This window comes from Corvus hawaiiensis, chromosome Z, assembly GCF_020740725.1.
Source record: "Corvus hawaiiensis isolate bCorHaw1 chromosome Z, bCorHaw1.pri.cur, whole genome shotgun sequence".
NCBI lineage: Eukaryota > Metazoa > Chordata > Aves > Passeriformes > Corvidae > Corvus > Corvus hawaiiensis.
In genome coordinates this window covers 22,338,260-22,360,105 of record NC_063255.1, presented here as the reverse complement: position 1 = coordinate 22,360,105, position 21,846 = coordinate 22,338,260, and the positions used below count along the sequence as shown (strand labels likewise).

The window sequence follows — 21,846 nt, the reverse complement described above, 5'->3', positions numbered from 1 at the left end:
CCAGACAGCTTTCCCCCTGCCCACTCCAGCTTTGCCCTGAGACTGTCTGAAAGATGTTTCCTTCCCAGTGGCTGGCACTCAGTTCTAATTTTAAACTGAATTGCAAATCCAGATGACTAACCAGATCCATGAGAAAACTTCCAAGGGGCATTTGTGAATCGGCAGTCCTCAGGACTCTCGGGGTTGCATTTGCTTTTAAAAAACTCAAGATACAGACTGAGGTGGGGGTTAGATCCCTGTTTGCCTTTTAGCATCAATAACAGGAGTATTTCACCTTATTTGCACCAAAGTTGTCAGTAAATGCAGGGTTTGTCCATCCCAAGTTCGCTTTTTGCAGGCGTTCAGCTCCTTCCCTGTGCAGACAGAAGGGAAACTGCATCCCCGGGGTGCTCTGAAGAGAAAGCCACAGCAGCTGACATTCAGAGATGACAGCCCCAAAAAGAAGAGGCAAAACTGGTAGTATTTCAGCCAAGGGAGGTGATGTCTTCAGCAAAGAACACCACTTACAGATCCTCCAGGGAACTGGGGAACTAATCCACTTAGTAAAACCCTTTCAGCCCTCATTACAAGGCAGGCAAACTAAACTTTCAGCCACAAAATTAATCTGCATTGCAACTAATTCACTGGGAAAGCCACAATACAAAATCTAATGTGGTTTTGGGTAGTTTTGATCAGTTTTTGTGTTGCCCCAGAAATAGCAATTCCCACAAAGTCAAGTGGCTCCTACATAAAGAGGTGCCAAGTGCCACAGGAGGAATTTTAAGCTTTCCATTCAGTGTATCCTGAAGCCTACAGACTCTGGGTATCTCTTGGTGATAAAGAAAAGATTCAGGAGATATTTTATCTGTCCTCTTCCCACATCTGCACCAAACTCCACAGTGGTGTTCTCATGCAGCTGCTGATAAAGACAAAATAAAATCTGAGGCTGGTGCCCACCTCTGCAATGACCATCATGCCCAGAATTTGTATTCTCAGGCTTCACAAATGGGAAGGACTTGGTTAGGCTGAAAACCAACTCACTTTACCTTCATTATCCATATTGGTACTTAAAATACATGGATAAATTACTTTCCTGATTTGCACTGGGAGCTTACTCTTGTGATAAATGCATGGAAAACACTGGAAAGGTATTGAATTATTATTATTTATTATTTTTTATTTATTATTTATTATTATTCCTATTCCCATTTCCATTTTGCCTGTGAGAGGGCTGGCAGGCAGCAGGACCCCACGTTCAGCACAGTGCAGTTGTGTATACTCCTCTTTACTTGTGGCTCCCAATTCCCTGATACATTTCCGAGGTTCTCCGAACACAGCTCACCCTGGCACCACCCCCTGCCCAGAGAGGATCTGCCCTGTTGCATCAGTCTCTGAGTCAAACAGTCTCACTGACCAGCAGAAGAGGTCTGGGAGGATGGGACAGGGGGATGCAGTTGGATAAATAATGGTGGAAAGGTTGCTCAGACACCTGAAGGACTCAGGAGGCTGTGCCAAAATTGCATCCCTGGAAGGGATACTGCAGGGCACAATGAGCCCCAAAACAGGGAGTATGTGGAGCTACTGGAGAGTCCAGAGGAGGCCACCGAGATGCTCCAGGGCTGGAGCCCCTCTGCTCTGCAGCCAGCCTGGGACAGCTGGGGGTGTTCAGCTGCACAAGAGAAGGCTCCAGGGAGAGCTCAGAGCCCCTGGCAGGGCCTAAAGGGGCTCCAGGAGAGCTGCAGAGGGACTGGGGACAAGGCATGGAGGGACAGGACACAGGGAATGGCTTCCCAGTGCCAGAGGGCAGGGATGGATGGGATATTGGGAAGGAATTGCTGTCTGTGAGGGTGGGCAGGCCCTGGCACAGGGTGCCCAGAGCAGCTGTGGCTGCCCCTGGATCCCTGGAAGTGTTCCAGGCCAGGTTGGATGGGGCTTGGAGCAGCCTGGGGTAATGGAAGGTGTCCCTGCCCATGGCAGGGGGTTGGAATGGGATGAGCTTGAAGGCTCCTTCCCAACCAGACTGTCCTGGGATTCTGTGATGGGCAGCAGCCACTTGGCACTGGTACCTGCACATCCCTTGGCACCCCCACCAGCACTACAGGGAGAAGTGTTGGTCCTGCCCTGGTCTGAGATAAAAGGAAGCTTTTGCAGCCAGGAAATCACTTTAATGTTCTGGACGTGCAAAATTTTACATGTGTTACAGCAAGGAACAATGCTGAATTCAGGCAGCTGTAACCCAGAACTTACAGATTTAATTTGGTTATGTGACACACAGCAGCATATTTGATGGAAGTGGAAAAACAAAAACCCAACAAATTGATATTGTTTAAATAATACACTCTATTTTATTTTGTCTTAAAATAGTTTAACCTTTATGCTACAGACTTGTTTCAAAAAACAGAAGGTCTCATCTTGCACCAAAAATATATATATTTTTATATATATATATATATAACACTCTGTTTTATTATTATTTCTCTCCAAAGACCATTAAATACTAGATGGAAAATGAGAACTAAATAGTGAGTGTCGAGAAGAATCAGATTTTATTTTTAACTAGAGTCGCATGTTTTAAACATTTATATTCTGAGCAATGATTTGTCTTCACTATAGAAGATTCCAAGTTCACACTCCAGCAATTCAGGAAAACTGCTAAACCCTGAAGGGCTCGAGCCAATGCACACTGAAGTCAATGGGCAGCCCCACACCGACCCCAGTGGGTTCTGGACCAGGGCCCAAGTGCATTGGTTCTCAGCCATACAATGGCTAACTTCTCTCTTTCCTGCTGAGAAGAGCAAAAACCACCCAGGCACATTTTTTTGCTCTTTTTAAAAAATAGAAGTTTTAAAAAAATAATAATACTACTAAAAGAAACAAAACCAAACCAGTTCCTACCTATCCAGTGATTGCGTTTTTCAGATCACTACCCTTGAAATTTGTTAAGAGAAAATACATAGTGTTTTAAATAAAAGAAAACCTGCATTGGACTACCATACATGAGCTGTTTAAACAAACACAGTGCACAGTTGGAGGAAGTCTGGTTAGGAGGCAGTCGTTTTTATGTACATGTGGAAGTCACATCATATACAAACTGAAAAACAAGGAGAGTTAGTTAGCAATTTTTCATGGAAGGACTGCAAACGGGTCCCTGCAGCTTTCTCCACAACTGACCTTCAAGAGACTCTCTGAAACGGGAAGAAGCAGCCACAGGAGGTGGCTGTTCCAAAGTTACCTTCACAGCAGGTGTGCGAGCCCACAGCTGATGGAAACACGAGGAGAAAGGATGGGCAGAGCAGCACAGGGCCCTTCCCTGCTGTGGGGCCCACAGGCTCCATCCACGCTCCCCTCCCTCCCACAGAAAGGAATCGGTCACTAAAACCACCACAGGTATTTTTCTGGCCATGCAAGACACTTGTGTTCAATGTTCTAGAAAGCTGGAAGTGGGAATATCAATCCTTACCTAGCTGTTCTGTAAAGTGCAGTATGAACTGTTCTGCTTATGGAAGAAACAGATGTTTGTTACTAACTATACCCCCCTGCTGGGCTGTTTTTCCTTTATGTGACAACACAGGTAATTCTGTCTTAATTTTTTTATTTTGCCCACAGATAAAATTATGGGAAGCCAAATAAATTTTGAAACCAGCCGACACAAAAGGAAAGCAGAACTTCCCAGGTCCTGACCACCCCTGTTCAGCCTTAAATAGTAAAAAATCCAATGGCAGAGCTGTACAAAATTCCCAACAGAAACATCCAGAATATGAAGGAATGTTTCAATTGCACAGTAGACATTTAAAGTGAATAATATCATCTTGTTAAAGTCTAATCTTTGGTTTTCGCCTTGGGAAAGGCTCAAAATGACAGGTGAGGGGGGGCAGGAATTTCCACATACACCACAGAAACTGCAGCCCGCTAAAGTGAGTAGTTCCACGGATTTTGTAAATATTCTGGTAGAAAGTGTTTCCTGAATCATGGCATTTCCAAAACTAGCATGAGAGACATGACTGAAAGCCAGGGAAATGGTGCAGATTACTAATTAAAAAAAAAAAAAAAAATTAAAAAACCCACAACCTTAGTTTCTGACCCCGATCCTGCAACATTTTTTAGGACAGTTTTAAGCACTTGAGTGGCCCCACAAGTTCCAGGAACAGTCCCAGCTGAACACCCCTTTGCCAGGCTGGGGTTTTGGAATTTGCTTGGGATTTGAGTTTGGGTTTTTTTTTTTGAGATGGTGAATGACACAAACAAGCAGCAAGTAGAAACGGGGACTATGAGTAAAACATTTCAGTTCTCTCCTTCATCTACTCCAGGCAAGACTCAGATAAAGGTAAAAAAAGTTCAGCTATAATTAAAAAGCAGAGGAATGCTGGGCTTTTTATTTCCTTTTCCTGTGCTTTTGCAATGATCAGCTGTTCCTAAGTCACTACTATTACTATTTTAGCCATTCCAAGCTGTGGGAATTGACCAGTGAAACACAGTAGTCAAGTAGACAGAAGACTCAGCACTGAAGAGTATAAACTATAAATTACATTGAAAATAAAAATGCTTTAATTAAAAGCTGTTCAGTGCATTTGTTATGGGCCATTTGCATTATAGACAATCCCTCCTGCTGGTAACATAACCAAATCAGCTTGGGTAAAAGTACTCCTGGCCCAAATTTTGGAAGTGTTGAATACCGTCCGATTCTGCTGAAATCAGTGAGGACACAGCATTTCTCAAAATCACTGACGCTCACACAGCAACACACTAACTTCTACTAACAAACTCAAGATACTGATAAATTAAAAACGTCCTGGAGTCAGGAGGTGTGGGGGAGGGTGGGAGGATGTTAAGTTTGCACGCAGTTATTCCGTCAGATATACACACACACGTTAGTAACTGCAGATGTGTTTTAAATTTGGTGCTGTTAATTCTGGGCAAGAATCCTCCTTGGAGAAGGCAAAACCATTTGAAGTGATACTGAAGCCATACTACATTCCTGTGGACGTGCAGAAACACCGCGGGTTTGAGTTTCCTAGTGCCAAGGACGGGGCCTGCGGAGGTGATGCTTTAACCTCTGAACTTCTGTGGCAGGGAGGGCAGGAGGGCAGGGGGCAGGAGCACAGTGACACGGCGTTACAGGAGGTATTTGCGCCTGGTGTCCTCGTCCAGAGTGAGGTCCACCACTTCTGGGGGCGAGGACCAGTTCTGCTGGGGAGCCACTGCTGTCCAAGGCTGCGTGGGCTGGGCGCTCCCGAACGGCGAGCCGCGCTTCCAGGAGGACACGCTCTGGATCACCCCTCCCCTGGGATGCACACACCTGCAGCGAGGAGAGGGACACACACAGCGTCAGGGACACCGCTCAGCTCAGCCACCAGATCCCCACCTCCAGTGTTTTATCATCATCTGGTTAGCACGTCCCTCTCCAAACTGGATTCTCCACTTGTAGAGTCCATGGCATCTCAAACACCCAGTGAACAAAGCTAAATTTAAATTTGGGGATTTGGTGGGGATTAAATTATTCTAAAGGAATGTCAGTGGGTGTAATGTGATATTCTTTATAAAGTATGTGCATGGATCCCAGTGATCTTGAGGAAGCTTGCGTCACCATGTGTAGCACCATGCACAATTTCCTGCTAGGAGCTTTACCCACTGGACTTCTTAAAAAGAGAAAAATTTGAAGTGAGGCTGCCTGAGACAAAAAGAAAATCTATACTGCAATATTAAATTAAAGCCATGTTAAAACAAGGAGGTAATGATACTTTCATTACAATAATTGCAAAAGAGATCTTGCTGATTACATTATTACAGCTGTTATATTTGATTTTTTTTTGTTGTTTTGGTCTTCTTAACTGAAAATCACAAACATGCTGGGAATTGTTCACTGACAACAGTTCAGCCCCACGTCAGCAAAACATTTAAGCTTTAAGTGACCACAGCCAATGAGACTAAAATGTGTATTTGAAGATAAAGCTCCAGTGCCCTGCTGAAGCAAGATACACAGGTACCTATTCACACAGCATTTTTACCTATTATATTCATAATAAATACATGAAAAATGAAGCACAAGTTAACAGCAATTAGAAAAAAGAAATGCAAAATGAAAGGTAGAATAATTTTGCTGTATGATGAAGTGATGACAGGAATTTACTAGAGGCTTTAGGATGATCACTCCATTTCCAGCTGCAAATCCTACAGAGGCAAGTAAAACTTGATACCTAGTGCTCCAAAAATTGTTTTGCTCTTGTAAGCACTGGTGGTGGCTGCATGGACAAACACGAGGTGTTCTGGCTGCTGGGGTAACCTTTTCCCATTTCTTTGTGAAGGCACGTGTATCTCAGGAACTCAGATTTCCTGCACTGATCAAATACCCCTGACATTTACATTTTATTTAATCCAATTTAAGCTACTGCTATTTATTTTCTCCAAAACTACTTAGGTTATGCTCAGCTCTCTTGCTTCTGGTTGGAGTTTCATGAAATAGAATGAAAAATCTCATTCTCTGAGCTGTAACTTCTCTGAATATAAATGTCTCATTGACTTCTCAGATACACTGCTTAGGTTTGGATGTGATGTTCAGAATGGCTTTTCTATTACTCCTTCAGTCTTAAAAAAACATAGTTAAAGTATGTATCTACAAAGAATTAGCAGTTAGACCCTGGAACTCTAACAAATGTATGGGATTTCCTTCCTTTAAAGCTTTCTTTTAAGGAGAAATATTTTTAATCAAACTGGCAAGAAAAGCTTGTAGGCAGAGCAAATAAAATATGATGTTTGGTCTCTGGGACTGTGGTGCATCATTCTGAGAACAGTCCTCAGTGTTTAGGCAAAGCTAAGACTAACATTTCTTCCTGAAGACGACAAAAACCGAGCCATAAATTATCTCACAGAAACGGTACCTCGGAAAAATAAAAGTGTTTATCCTCAAACAAGTAATGCAAGCAGCCAACAGCAAAATGTTCAGTCAAACATGAGCTCAGGGAACATGCTTCCAATCTGTCGCTAAGGGAGGATACCAAATAAAGGCAATCAAAAAAAAAAAAAAGGAGGGATACAAAAAAGCTTCCTAGGAAAAACTAGAGGAAAACTGGTTTATATGCATGCACGATTTAAAAAAAAAAAAAAAATCTACAAGTGAAAAATTAAACAAACTGAAAAACATGACTTGGTGTCCTGAGTAGATGCCAAGTAACATCCAGTAATATCCCATTGATGAGAAACAGCACCAATTCACTAACAATCTGAAGAACTACAAAGGATGGACAAACTCCAGGGCGTCACGACTCACACCAGCCCAACGAGGACATGGAATAGGGAGCACGATAAAAACCAGGATCCAAACACCACACTAACTAAGCATGCAGAAAATACCAATCAAAAACCTAACTCTTGTCCAAATGACAACCCTGTCAGAAGCCCATCAATACTTCATAACTGCAAGCCTAGGCCTGAAAGAGAAATAAAACTCTAAATAGGACTCAAACTGAAACGTGTGAGTGAGTATTCAAGGGAGGCAGTGAACATTGGTCTGTGGGAGATGGGTACAGGAACAAAGGAAAGCACAGAAGAGTGCTTTCCGCCTGATTTGATGAAATAATTTCAGTCCATATCTACTAAAAGTCATTTTAAACAGCAACTCTGCATTTAGTCCATGTTTCCATTCCTGTAGAGGATGAGTATCATGGAGGCAGCAGCATGGAAAGCTTTCAAAGAGGGGACAGCAACACAAGGGTCCTGTGTGCAGTGCTGCACAGACTTAGACCAGCCAGTGCTGGAGGGTGAATCCACACCCCTTACCATCAGCACAAAGACCCTCCAAGCCCTGGGTTCTGCTGCATAAACAGCCAGGAGAGCTGCTTCCTAAGGAATTACCATCTTCCAAAAGAGTAGGCCATGCAAGGACTTAGACGGTTCTAAAAGCAAAGACTAAATCCCCCTTTCTGGACCCGAAAATTTCCTTTTTTTCCACATCCAACAGCACTGGGCTGTGCCCACATTATCCATAAAGTTTCCTGCCTGGGAAATTGGGTCCTGCACACCTTCTTTCTTCTTTCCTCAAAAAAGATGCAGTGAAGGGACAACAAGGAACTCTGCTCCTTGTCCCAGCTCTGTTCCTTGTCCCTTCCACCCCTCTTCTGCCTCCAAGCAAGCACCAGGCTTCAGAAAAGTTTTGGAAGGAGCTTGTCTAGGTATTGTTTTAACTTGGTTTTAATTCACCAAATTCACATTCCACAGTATAAGAAAATGTCAGGTTTGTTCAACTGCTTCATAATATTTTAAGGCAAGGAAAGACCATAGACCAAAGATGAAGAGTTACATCAAAAAATGCCGACCAAGAAGAACAGCTGGACAGGTTTCTGACTGAGAGAGAAACCTCTGGCACCCTTACCCTCATCTACTTTGACTTCTCTTGAATCTTAAAATAAAATTAAGATTCATAATTATCTGATTTTTAACCTAAAGGGGCTATCTTATGACATTAGCCATTGAAAAACTGATAGTATTTTTACCCCTACTGACTAATTAAATAAAGTAGAAGCTAATAAAAAAAATTTGAGTTAATATTTTGAAAGGAAACAAGAACCCACATAAAGATTTTCACTTAGTTATTTGCATATTCACATATACCTTTAAAATCTGAATTCCTGAGGTATGTACATTTAGTATCTCAATATTTGGTATTTTTATACTACACATGTTTAGCCAGGTAATGTTTGATATTGAATCACAAGTTTAATCTGAATAATTACCAAGTCGGTCACTTTCTAAAGAAAAATTCATTCTGACATCACCACGACCAGCAGAACAGAAAAATAAAGTGCAACATTTGCTGCCTTTTGGGCATCATTCATGGATGGGTAACCACAGAAGTGAAGGCCAGCAGTTCTTTATTGATTTTGGTAATACAGACATTCTGATAAAATGAAAGTAATATTACAGCAAGAAAAAACAATTAATACCTGGCATGTTCCTGAACTCCAACAATCTCTACTTCGCTGTCAGAAGAGGCAATGTTAATTTCTTCATTGGCCTGGGCATTACCACAAGAGGTTTTGTCACCTGCAAGGAAGCCTGGATCCAAATGACCTGCAGATGGGGAAAATGGGAATACAGACAGTGTTTAATGGCTTGCATGGCTCAGAAATCAGCTGGAAAAGGAGTTTCCCAACCTAACAAAAGACCAAAACAACACTGAGATTAGAAAATCTCATTAGACCAAGTTTTTAAACTCACAGTTTATCACCTGCTACAGGAAAACCACTGGATTTAGCCAGTGTCAATAGCTGTGGTGATGGTGCTGTCACACAAATGTGAGCAAAGCCTGACTGTTGCATCAAGAACAATTAAAATTTCCAGCTGAAATGTTAGGACAATGCTAAGAGCTAAACTGCCCCTAGACCTCTTTGACATTAAGAAACAAAACAATCTAAGCAAATACAGTGATACTATAGCAAAAAAATCCTACAGGCTGGATAGAAACATCCCACTCATAAAGGGAAATTAATTTAATTCCCTTAAATAGAAAACTAGGGGAAGCTGGTCAGTGAAAAAACACAGCAAACTCATCCGTTTCTGGCTGTGCTGCTTCACACATCTGCTCTAACATTATTACAAATGCTTGAAAAGAAAAAGTGGTGTTCTTAAGGCCCATATGCAGCAGGGCTGGTTTTTTATTACAGTCCTTCAATGCCATCCAGTCTGTCAGTCAGTCAAACCACAAGCCCTCTCTAAATACTCACAGCAAGTGTGGCACAGCACGTTTTTGCCTTTTTTGCCAAGTGCTGCTAAGAGGGTTCTTCACCCCAATTAGTGAAGCTGTTTTGAGTCATACAGGATAATACTTGCATGGGAAACACAAAGCAGCTGAAATTATTACTTCTCTCACAGAAAATAGATTTCTTTAAAAATCAATTAATTAAAAGATATAACTTCTACTCTCTCTTTTTTTTTTTTTTCTTCCAGGAAAAAGAGAAGATTATTAATTCCACTTAATTCTCTATCATTAGCCTGGGGGACGCTGGACAGCTATGAAGTAGGTGATACAACCTACTTAAAAACCACTTGCTCAGCTGTACTACACAGGGGAAGAGTCATTTGTTGAGCAGGAAATTTGAGAGTAGGTGAATATTTTATGTGTATCTAGTTTGAGTGGACACCTCCTTGAAGACGAGAGGAGGAGGAGAAGCAATAATGATCCACAGGATTTAAAAGGTGTGCGGACATGCAGAACTGATTATACCCCCAGGGAGATTAAAGGAAACAGAGGGAAGAAATTAAACTTAAAACAAGTGCCAGGGAAACTTTCTAATGACTGCTTTAAGCACTAGGGAAAGATGCAAGCAAATAAAATCATAGAATGGTTTGGATTGAAAGGGACCTTCAAGCACATCCAGTTCCACCCCCTGCCATGGGCAGGGACACCTTCCACTATTCCAGGCTGCTCCAAGCCCTGTCCAACCTGGCCTTGGACACTGCCAGGGATCCAGGGGCAGCCACAGCTGCTCTGGGCACCCTGTGCCAGGGCCTGCCCACCCTCCCAGGGAACAATTCCTGCCCAATATCCCATCCAGCCCTGCCCTCTGGCACTGGGAAGCCATTCCCTGTGTCCTGTCCCTCTGTGCCTTGTCCCAAGTCCCTCTCCAGCTTTTTTGTAGGAGCAGAGACCATGCTGCATGTTCAGTTTTTGGAAAGACAAGATCCTTGGTGATCTGATCAGGGTTGGCAAGGGAAGGAAACCCATGTGCTGCCAGGTACCTGAAGGAGTTTCCATCTCACAAGACTAAAAATATTTGTCAGCTGAACTTAAAACAAACTACTAGCCCAGACAGTCTCTTCCTATCATTGCAGTTCAGCTGAACATTTCTTGGCATACATCACTGACTGCCAGAAAGCCCAAAAATGGGTCATGGGTATTTCTTTAACAGAAGTGTCTGGGCAGACTGTGAAACATTAAATGGAAGCGCTCAGAGGCTTTGATTCACGTGCTGGGGGCTTCACATTGCCAGAGGGCAGAGTTAGATGGCATATTGGGAAAAAATTCTTCCCCATGAGGGTGGTAGGGCTCTGGCACAGATTACCCAGAGAAGCTGTGGCTGCCCCATCCCTGGAAGTATCCTAGGGCAGGTTGGAGGGGGCTTGGAGCACCCTGGGATAGTGGAAGGTGTCCCTGCCCATGGCCATAGTATCTTGTTTTAATGCCACGCTACTCTTCTTTTTCTTGACAGGGTAATCTCCGGCAGAAGTGCAAAGCAGACCAGCTCTTAAAAAGCCCCAAAAAGAATCCCCAGAGGTATAAACTGGAGTCCCAAAAGAGCTTCCACATATTACCATAGCTTTAAGTTCAGACAACAAAAAGATAATTAGCAGCAGCGAAACCATGATTAGCAGAGTAAATACTGCAAGAGTAGCTGGGTGTTAATCAGGATTATAGCACACAGACAGATTTACAGCCTCTGGCCATACAAATTCCATGCCTAATAACATGCCCACGCTGTTAATTTCTTTGCACGAACATTAGGACGACGCCCAAAGTGATGTTTTGTTTGCCCTACACCACCAGGGCTTGCAAAACAGCCCATGCACAAAGATGTGATAGTATAATAAGATTTTTTGTTTAGATAGAGATGCTTATGTTGTTATTTTCCCATGGGAACACATTCTATAAAGTCTGCTAAACTAGATACTGGCTGAAGATTACACTTGTGAACCAGATGCAAGATTTGAAAATTCTGCTTTCCCAATGTGCAGCCCTAGACCTGGTACGAAAAGGCCAGCACTGGCAAAGGTGCAGTCAGATGTATACTGAGGCTGCAGGGCAAGGTGTATGCACGAGCAAAAAGAGATTCATCTTTTCAGCTGCTGACATGGCCGTAACACCAGGACCAAATCCACATGAACGTTCCCAGGGATGAAGAAGTCTCTTGATGTTTCCAGTTTTCTTTTACCTGCAAGCGCCCTTGGATATAGGTGGAGGAAGGAAAAGAAAATTCTACCTGCACTGCAGCATTTTAAGTGAGAAGTGGAAGAGAGCTTGGTAAGAAACATTGCTTTTTATTTCCTTACATTCATTTGGTGTGCTGATCCATTGGTGCTATGTAATACAGGTGATTTCAGCTGTTCTCATTGCGTAATAAATCCCTTAATAAAGGACTGGGCTTGCTAGGGGTCAAATAGCTATCAGTCAGCTGCTGTCCTGCAAAAAATACCAGTGAGCTTGGAAAACACAGGCAAGCTTCAAAAAGGCTTGAATGACATCCAGCCATGGACCACAGTGAAAACAACGCACAGACATTCTCATATTCAAATCATGGACTTGTAGACTCCATAGTAATGGAACATCTCTTTACAAAGGACCATGTAATTGCATTTCTCTAAGCCTTATAGACAGTGAAAAGCAGCTCAGAGCCACCACAACATTCCCCATGTGGGTGCCCTGTGGCAGGAGATGTTTGGGAAACACAGCACAAAACACAAACCTGTTGTGCTCCACCACGGCAGCACGACTTACGTGTATTGTGCAGCCTGAAATCCTAACATGGGAGTTAAAAAATGACTGGAAAGGAAGTAAAATGATGGCATACAAGGCTGTGGGATGAAGCCGACAGAAAATAACCCCTGCTAACATCCAAAACACTACAGTGTTTCATGTAGTTATTTAGCTCTTTTGCTAGTGAAGCAGAACAGTGTTCATGAGCTTCATGAACTTCCCTGAGTTCTTCCACAGTATTCCTGAAGGAAATTTCCTTGCTGTCTCTAGATGCTAAGTCCACCTACCAGCACCTCTGCACCCTTCGTCTTTACCCAATGCTAGGCTGTCGAATTTTCTAAGGGGTGATGGAAATGCAGATGGAATATGGGAAGAATTAATGCTTGTATTTTAGAGATATAAAGAGACAAACCAAAAAAAAAAAAAAGAGATACACAGGCAATCCCAACACTGAAAAAGAGATTAGGACCAGTTGACTAGCTGGTGGCATGGGTTGTCATAATCAATCATTCAGTAAGAAGATTAGCTCACTTTCATTTAAAAAAAAAAACACCACCAAAACCCCAGACCTAAGTTCCCTGTAGTAATTACAAGAAAAAGAAAGAGAAGAAAAAACAGCTAAGAAAATTACTGTCAAAAGTATATTGCAGGAATATTTGTCAATTTTTATCACTTGTATTTTGGAGTAAATGGCAGACCTTTTTAATAAGCACCTGTCCTGTTCTCTCACAAAATCCACAAATGGAGCTTTTATAGCTGTATAAACTACAAAAATACTGAAACCAAGAAAGGGAGAGACACCAAATGCAATGCTGGCACAAATGTCAGAGAATTTAAACAAACCTGTATCAGCACTCATTTCATCCAGCAGCCCTCTGGTTCTCCAGGTAGATCCTGAGTCTTGATTTCCTAAACAATTATTGTGCTCTTGAACCACTGCAGCTGCCAACAGATTGTCCACATTTACCACTTCTGGGTCTGAGTTTGTGTCTGATATATCATAGTGAGCGACAACAGGGGGTCCATCTGCAGGGGAGAAAAGCAGCATGGGTTACAAATCAGCACAGACTGAAAGACACCTCAAAAAGTACAAATAATTTGTTTAAGTATTAATGCAACATCCTACATGAAGCGCTTAAAGTTACATAGTGGTAAATTGTATGAATTATTAAACTTCAGTTAATGAACATAGCCTGAGATTACAGAGACATTTTGACCTTTGCATACACAGAAAACACAAGTGTCAGAAAAACACATTTATCAAAGTATCAGTTATTTGTGTAACTGTCTTTTACATTAACACATAAACATCTCCATATCTGACAATGTTACATTTACAATCTTGAAAGGATAAAACCTCCAGTTTAAAATAAAAAATAATAAGTTACAGGACATTAAATTGGGCAGACAAGATATATATCTAGAGAATTTTACAGAAGTCAAGAGACAGCTTACATTTTTATAGGATTGATTGAATAAAACTAACTTTTTCATCAAACTGATCCAGTGACAATGAATTTAACATTAGGCAACTTTCCTTTCATAACATTTACCTGTCAAGGGCAGGGGGATTTTTCAAAATTGCAATGTTTTTTGGTGTTGTTTGTTTGGGGTTTCTTTTAAGATCAAGAGTAACAAGACACAAAATTATAATGTGCAGTGATAAATATGCTTTTCATTCAACATGATTGTCATATGCATTTTTGGCCACCGTAACGAAGGAGGAAAGAGGGAGATAAAATTGCTTACGTGATTCTGAAATCTGTCCTTGAGGAGTAACAAAAAACTGTTTTTGATCTGTTTTGTTAGGACGAACTAATTTCTTTGTGATGAATGAAAATCACTTATAATTGGAAAGTATGCTAGAAACAGAAGAGGGTCAGAAAAAAACCAGGCAAATTCAAGACAAAGATTGATGTGGAAGTAGAGAGGATGGATAAATAATGCAATTCTGAGAGGATGCGAGTGTTTTAGCTCAAATGACCTGCCCCAGCTGCAGTACACTGACTCAGTGTGGATGAAGGTGGTTGGTGCTCCCCCTCCCCAAATGAGAAAATCAAAACTTTCTATGGGCCAAGGCTTCATCCACAGAAATGAGGATGAGAGAGAAACAGAGGCTGGGCCAAAGCTCAGCATCTTTGCAATTCTTTAACTCCATGGAGGTTCTTTGAGTTCTGCAGCTGAGCACCTGCAGGACCTTCTGTTATGGGTGTGACACATGGAGGGTACAACTTGTATGGGATAATACAAAATAATAATAAACTAAGAATGTGTTCAGGAAGACAGGACTTTCAGAGTTACAAAATGACCAATGAAATCTTTTAAAGTGATAAAGAACAAAATGAAAAGCCTTAAGAAAAACTGGTTTCTTTTCGGAATTTTAAGTGGCTGTTGAAGACAGAAAGAACACGATGAACTAGAAGTTTCAGATTTACTTCTCTGAAAAGCTGTTTTTCTGAGGGTTTTAGAGTGGATTTTGGGTTTTGGGGCTTTTTTGGAGGGGGCGTTTTTTAGTTACTTGGTGCCTGAAATACAGTTCAACTGACTATTTTCAGAAACCTCTATTTTGTGATTAGCAACACAGTTCATCAGAGAGTGACGTTTTGCTTAAGTCGTACTAAAGATCAGTTTTGCAACAAGGTATGAAGAAATTCACAAAACATTTCGGATCAGACCTGCCTCCAAAACAATTCCATGAAACAATGTTACATTACAAACTTAAAACAGATCCAACAAAAATAAATGAGTAGTTAAATGCCAATGTATTAAAGACCAAACTGTTCGCAACATGAAACGCTGATGATTATGACTGGAACAGAATTCCTGGTAATTAACTGGAAGGCAATCTTTGTCTTTTTTAAATGCAGTTACAAAATAATGGAATACTGAGTTCAAAATTAAGCTGGCTGATGTTCAGTTAATTATTTGTGACAGCTGATGATTAAATTACATGCAGAAGTTAGGGCTGGACTGAATCATGGGAGGCATGTTTTCTTTCAGTCTTATCATCAGAGTTCAGCGTGAACATATATAATGTGAGCTGTACAAATAAACAGTCGAGTGCAGAAGATACGAGGGTCAAGTACAATATTGACTATTTGACCATTTTTTCAACAGGTTATCTAAGATTTAAGGAGCTCTGGGCTTTTCCTTCAGGCCTTTGTTTCTCTCGCTTCTGACTCAGACCTCTAAAAGCAGAAGTGAAATTTGATTTTTAGATAGACGTGTCTACACAAGTAAAATTGTATTTGGACAAAAGGCACCAATAGTCTCAAGTCAAAATTGTACCACTCCTACATGTATAATCATGCAAAAATGTATAATAAATGTATATACATGCAGAGTGATATTCTCATCACCTACCCATAGAAATAACTTGTGTGAAAGTCTTCATCAGTAGGAAATACAAGCATAAACTTGTTATCTGTAGCTCCACTCTTGTATCTTCCACACTTCCAAAGAGCACACCTTATAACTTAGCTTAAATTCAGTATACATCAAAAAGACAAAAATATTTTCAGTATCATTTACACACTGTAATTATATTTGTCAGGGTAATAGCCACCAATTTAACAATCTGGAAAAAAGAACCCCAAACAAGCTTCCTATTTAAAAAGCAATCACAGCAGAGGTCTATTTTTGCTTTTCTCAGCCTTGCCTTTCAGGATCAGATCCAGAAATTTGAAAAGGCCCCCAACACCAGGTTTACCCATACCTATCACCAGTAAATGACCAACAAAGCCAAGACAATGGCCACCACACTGCAACAAATCCTCAGATTTCCCATATTTATAAAAGAAGAAATAAGCATAAATGCTTATGTGTGTTAAAAAAAAGTCAACAAAAACCACACAAAACCAAACAACAAAAAAGTTGCAGGCAACAACAACTAGATGGAAGTTGCAGAGAAATCCTATAAAAAAAAAAAATCTTATAAAAATCTTCTGTTCCCAAAAGCCTGTTTCCTTTTCAGTGTTGCATGGATGGGACAGGAGTGGTTAAATTTGGAAATAAATAATACTTCCCTAGCCAAGTATGTGATCACCCAGTGATGTGATGCAAAGTGAATGTATGGTACCAAGAAATAAGGACAGTTGGCTTCAGCTAGGTAATAAAGTGAAAAAATGCTTTCAGTTGAAAAGATAAAAAGGGTTAACTACAACCATAGGTGTAATTCATCATCTTTTCTTTATAATAGAGACACTACTCGTAATTACTGACTGTAACAGGACTTCACCAGATTAAAAAACAGACATCAAGACAAATCATGCCAGAACCAAGACTTACTGTAGAACAGTTAGGACGTTTCCTGGTCAGTAATTTAAACTATCTACTTTAGAAAAATTACATCTTTTGAGAACCCAAGGTAGCTGGAAAAAATACATTTCCCTGGTGACAAGCATTAATTCATTTCTAAAGCAACAAATGCTTGAAAAATGCAAGGCTGAAAGTTAATAAGTACCAGCAGCAAAATACAGCTGTTGACATTTAATGCTGTAAGGGGGGAGGGAAAGCCTGCTTTCTTTTTTTCTTCCCCAAAGAATTCAGAGGCAGAGGTCATCACGGGGACAGCATTTCCAAGTGTCCAGTTCTCCCTTAATTTACACAGCTCATCAAAACTAATTCCACTCTGAACAACTGAATCAGGAGACGTGCACAAAAATCCAGGTCTACTCATACCAGTTCTCATTTTAAACTTGCAACACAGAAAATTAAATCATTTTTCATCTGCTACCTGCTCCCTTGCTTTTCTTAGAGCCACATCTCAACACTCAGCAGCCTAACCCATGCTGTAAGATCCACACTCCCATTATCCCTTACTTCATTATAATGGCAGCACAAGCAAAAAGGGGAACTCAAGCGTAAAATTTCAGCTGTAGGTTAAAAGCAGCCATTCCATAAGAAGCACTGTCCCTTTGCACTGCACTGTTTATCCTTGCAAAGGAAACACAATGTATTAGCTGGCAGAACCTGAGTGGAGAATTAAGTTCTTGAAATCTGTGGAGACAGGCTGAGAGAGCTGCGGGTGTTCAGACTCCAGGGAGACCTCAGAGCTCCTGGCAGTGCCTAAAGGGGCTCCAGGAGAGCTGCAGAGGGACTTGGGACAAGGCATGGAAGGAAAGGACAAGGGGGAATGGCTTCCCAGTGTCAGAGGGCAGGGACAGATGGGATATTGGGAAGGAATTGCTGTCTGTGAGGGTGGGCAGGCCCTGGCACAGGGTGCCCAGAGCAGCTGTGGCTGCCCCTGGATCCCTGGCAGTGTCCAAGGCCAGGTTGGACAGGGCTTGGAGCAGCCTGGGATAGTGGAAGGTGTCCCTGCCCATGGCAAGGGGTGGAATGAGAGGAGCCTTACGGTCTCTTCCCACTCAAACCATTCTGTGAGTGACTACAAGTCATTATTTCTCTTAATCTTTCTTACGTTTAGGCATGCAGAGCTGAGCTCATCACCTAAACTCCTTCCCCAGACAGAGGAAGTTCAGAGTCAGGCAATCTCCGCCTGGAAATTGCAGCCTGGAGCATCATGAGCACCATCTTCTCCCCTTCCCCAGCAAACAGAAAAAGGTTAGATACCACCTTAGAGCAGGCACCTCAATTTTACAGTGCTCAACTTCAGCAAGATGAATTCCAGCCTCAGGGATGGGATTTAAAATTTGCTACATTTCCTCTACAAGTAGAGGAAAAAAGACTGAAATCTCCAGAGTACTATCCCGATTAAAATAAATGCAAAATTAAAAGCCTAATTTTGGTGGTCTGAATTGCCCTCTGGAGCCATCACTGTCTCTGCAAGGAAGAGACACGGAGTCATATTTCGGTGTGAATATCACCCAAGCTTTAAGACACACAGAACAGGTACAGTAACAACAGCAACAATAATTACAGCACTTTGTTCTTACAAAAAGCTCTCCATTAGTGGATCCTGGAGAGCTCCGAGGTGGTTATTAACCTCCTTTTGTCCACGGGGGAAACTGAGGCAGGCAGCAGCCTGCAGCTTGCTCAAGGCTAAGGAGCAGAGGTGCTGAGCCCAGCTGAGAACAACACTCCCCTCCAATTACTGGGCTATTTTTAACAGGTGAATGTTTGAGGAGTTTAGAAGCAGTGCTCAGGAATGCTTTTGGGAAAGGTGCAAACGCTAAAAAGGCTACACACAGCCACAGGAGACACAGCCTCTGCCAGCCTCACCTTCACCTCTTGGCTGTGAACTTGGCTGTGGGCACTGATGATCCCAGCCTCACTACTCCAAATTGAATTTATTTTTATGTAACGAGAATACTGAGACATTTTAAAATAATGAAAGATTTACGAATGCCCTCACTTACACTTGATGCTTAAATTTAAGAGATAATGCCCATTTATTTCCAGATTACACAAAACATAGAATGGACTTTATTATCTATATGTTTTAAGATCAGATAGATGGTTCTAATTGAAACAACTGAAACAAAACCAAGTACTTTGTGTGCCAAATCTGAAAAGATTTATCCTAAGTGACTTGCCAAAATAGTGTTACAGTGGACACATCAGTGACTGATCCAAACAGAAAGTACTGATACACAAAACTACAGAGTGAAGTGACAGTCTTTTTGTTTTAGATAAAAAATACAAACCTGGTATTACTTAAAACATGACCCAGACCTGCCATTTCAAGAGCATGTGCAGCTCAAATGGCACAAACTACCTGAACCCTAAAATGACTCCCAAAAGGGAGTGGGGGGCTGGAGATCTCTGCTTTTTTATGTTGTTTAGCAACATGAAACACTTCATTGCTATTTAGATTTATTTATTTATTCCAGGTTACAGTAGTTACATTTCAAAATTTACAGGGTTAAGCAAATAATACATTGTAAATACAATAAAAAACAATAGCAGTGTAACAACATTCTCTCTAAAATCATAAAGTGAACTTTATCAGTGAATCCACTTCCTGACATTTTCCTTCATTTCACACAGTAAAGCTTTTCTGTTTGGTGTTTTTTTTAAACCATAATTATAAAATTAAATCAAAACAACACGATCAAATTATTATCTGTTCTCAGACTGGATACTTTTTAATATATCACATGAAAAGAAATCTCAAAAATTCAAGTCTTGCTGAACAACATTCATTCTTTCAGGCTTTTTGATGACTAGATGGAAAATATCTTCGATTTAATTTACCAAAAGAAGAATGAAGATAATAAAGCATTTTTCATTGTGCGTTAAGCAAAGGCACATGGAATATGGCTGTGGATTGAGAATACCGGGAAGTGGCATCCACTTTGTATCGCATTATAGGAGTTATTTTCTGTGATGCTGCCTAAAAATGCAATAATTATGGTAGCAGATATATCAACCAGATCTCTTCCCCAGTTTTACTTTGAGAAGTGTCTCAGGAGGGTTTTGGAAACCATCACACCCTCACATAGCCACGGCAGTTAAAAAAGGTAAGTAATTCCCTGTGTTAATGCAACTTCCATTAGGAAAAGGCAGCAAACACGCACCCCTGCAGAAAACATTCCACTTCTCCAAGCACAAACTGCCCCTTCCCGCAGGACTGATACAGCCTGTGATCGTCCACACTAATCCCCTGCTCCACTGCTCTGCACTTGAAATCCCTCCTAACTTAGTAAGACCATTTTCCCATGTGCCTTCATTTCGCTGATCTAACACCACAAGACTAATGAAATTTGTGAAAAACACCAATTTTTGCAAGGTACTGTCCATCTCTATCAATCAGCCTGATTATTCTGGCTTCTACAGTACAAATCACACAGTGCTTTTGTTCTAACATGTGTAACTGCAGTAGTCACAGCGCAGACCCCCATTATTTTAAAAACATCTACTCAACTGGCCTGAATTACACACCCTCATCAGGAAAAAGATTCCCCTCAAGGTCAGCTGAAGGATTTTGTGGACAAAAAACTGCAGAGTAAGTGCAATTTTTATTGAGATTAAATGCTAGCCCCACTAAAATCAGTAGAAAATTTCTACTACTATCAGTGGGGCTAGGGTTTAATTTCTTAATGCCCTTGAAATATTATAAATTTATTATAAATTTATCCACATACAGTTGTGGATACAGAAAGAGACAAAATATATTAAAAGAGAAATCAGTGATAATAAACACGTTTCAATTTGTACCATAACTGCCAAATACAATCCCGTTTCATTGAATTTAAGATTGGTTTTCCAGTCTTTACCCTAGCAGTTCAGATAAAATAACCCAACAATCCTGCACAAACAGTAAAAGACATTGATCTTAAAAAAATAAATGTGTATTTCTGCCTGAATTATTTTGTTCTAGTACTGTTAAAAATGATACTGAAAGTTTTACATTTTGTCTTTTTTGTTCTCCCTGCACTGTTATTTTTGCAATAGAAAATCTGAAAAAATTGCCTTGAGTTTGGTTTATGTTGCATGTTAATTTTTTTTTCAAATAAAACCTGACCATTCAGATGTTTCTTCCTAAAGACCTTCCTTAGAAAACCCACTGAAAGGAACATGAATGCCTTGGGAAGAACCTGCAGCCAAGCCTGCAAAAACACTGTACACTGAAGCCCCTGGACTTCCAAGGATTCCTAAAAAGGGACTGATTCTAGGAGGAAATCCTTTTACTGCAATGTCAGTTTGACATTTAGTGAAATTTAAACTGAGCCTTTATATAAAGGCTTACTTCTTTTGCGCTTGCACAAAAAATGTGAACCAAGTCGCTGTGTTTCACCTGCTGCTAAATCCCAACTCCAGGGCTGTACAGGTGCTCCACTGCTCCTATGCTGGAACAGCTGCTGTTTTAAAAACATATAATTAAATACATAAAATGATGATGTAGGACCCTGAACCAAAGGAGCTGTGGCTGCTCCATCCCTGGAAGTGTCCAAGGCCAGGTTGGATGCGGCTTGGAGCAACCTGGGGTAGTGGAAAGTGTCCCTGCCCATGGCAGGGGTAGGACTGGATGATCTTTAAGGTCCCTTCCCAACCCAAAATTGCATTATTCTATGAACAGGTCAGTTAGGTTTAAACTGGCACCATCATCCCTGGAATTACACCACTCTAAACCAGCTCACCTGACTCAATGCATCTGACCTTTTCAAACCGTAAGTAAAATTCCTTAAAGGAACTAAAATGTTTCTTTACACCATTCTGAAGTATAAATCCTGGGGCAATTAGAGAAACTCTAAATTACCTGTGGTTCTCCATGCCTGTGCAAAACTCCTGTTGATTTCTCCCCTACTTGTTAATTTTGGTGGTTTTGAAGTACTTTGATGAGATGTGAGCATAAACATACATTCAAAATGTAATTCAGGGTTGGAAAGCAGATGAGTTTCCTTCTGATAGCCCTAAAGTAGTCTTAGATAAGTCAGACTGTTTCCGTGAGATTCAGAATGGGTAAGATAAAAATTTGTGTTAAAATTTCATCTGAAGAAATT

The 21,846-nt window shown here is 41.0% G+C and overlaps 1 protein-coding gene across 1 annotated transcript in view; it reads right to left on the bottom strand.

The window, feature by feature from the left end:
• Positions 1-2,299: 2,299 nt before the first annotated feature.
• CZH18orf25 (chromosome Z C18orf25 homolog) overlaps positions 2,300-21,846 on the bottom strand; it is a 45,241-nt gene continuing 25,694 nt past the window's right edge. The window contains exons 3-5 of the mRNA XM_048291133.1: positions 13,286-13,468; positions 8,916-9,042; positions 2,300-5,275 (exon numbers count right to left, since the gene is read on the bottom strand). Coding sequence (XP_048147090.1) covers positions 5,092-5,275; positions 8,916-9,042; positions 13,286-13,468 — 494 coding nt within the window. The 3' untranslated portion in view covers positions 2,300-5,091. The remainder of the gene's footprint in view (positions 5,276-8,915; positions 9,043-13,285; positions 13,469-21,846) is intronic.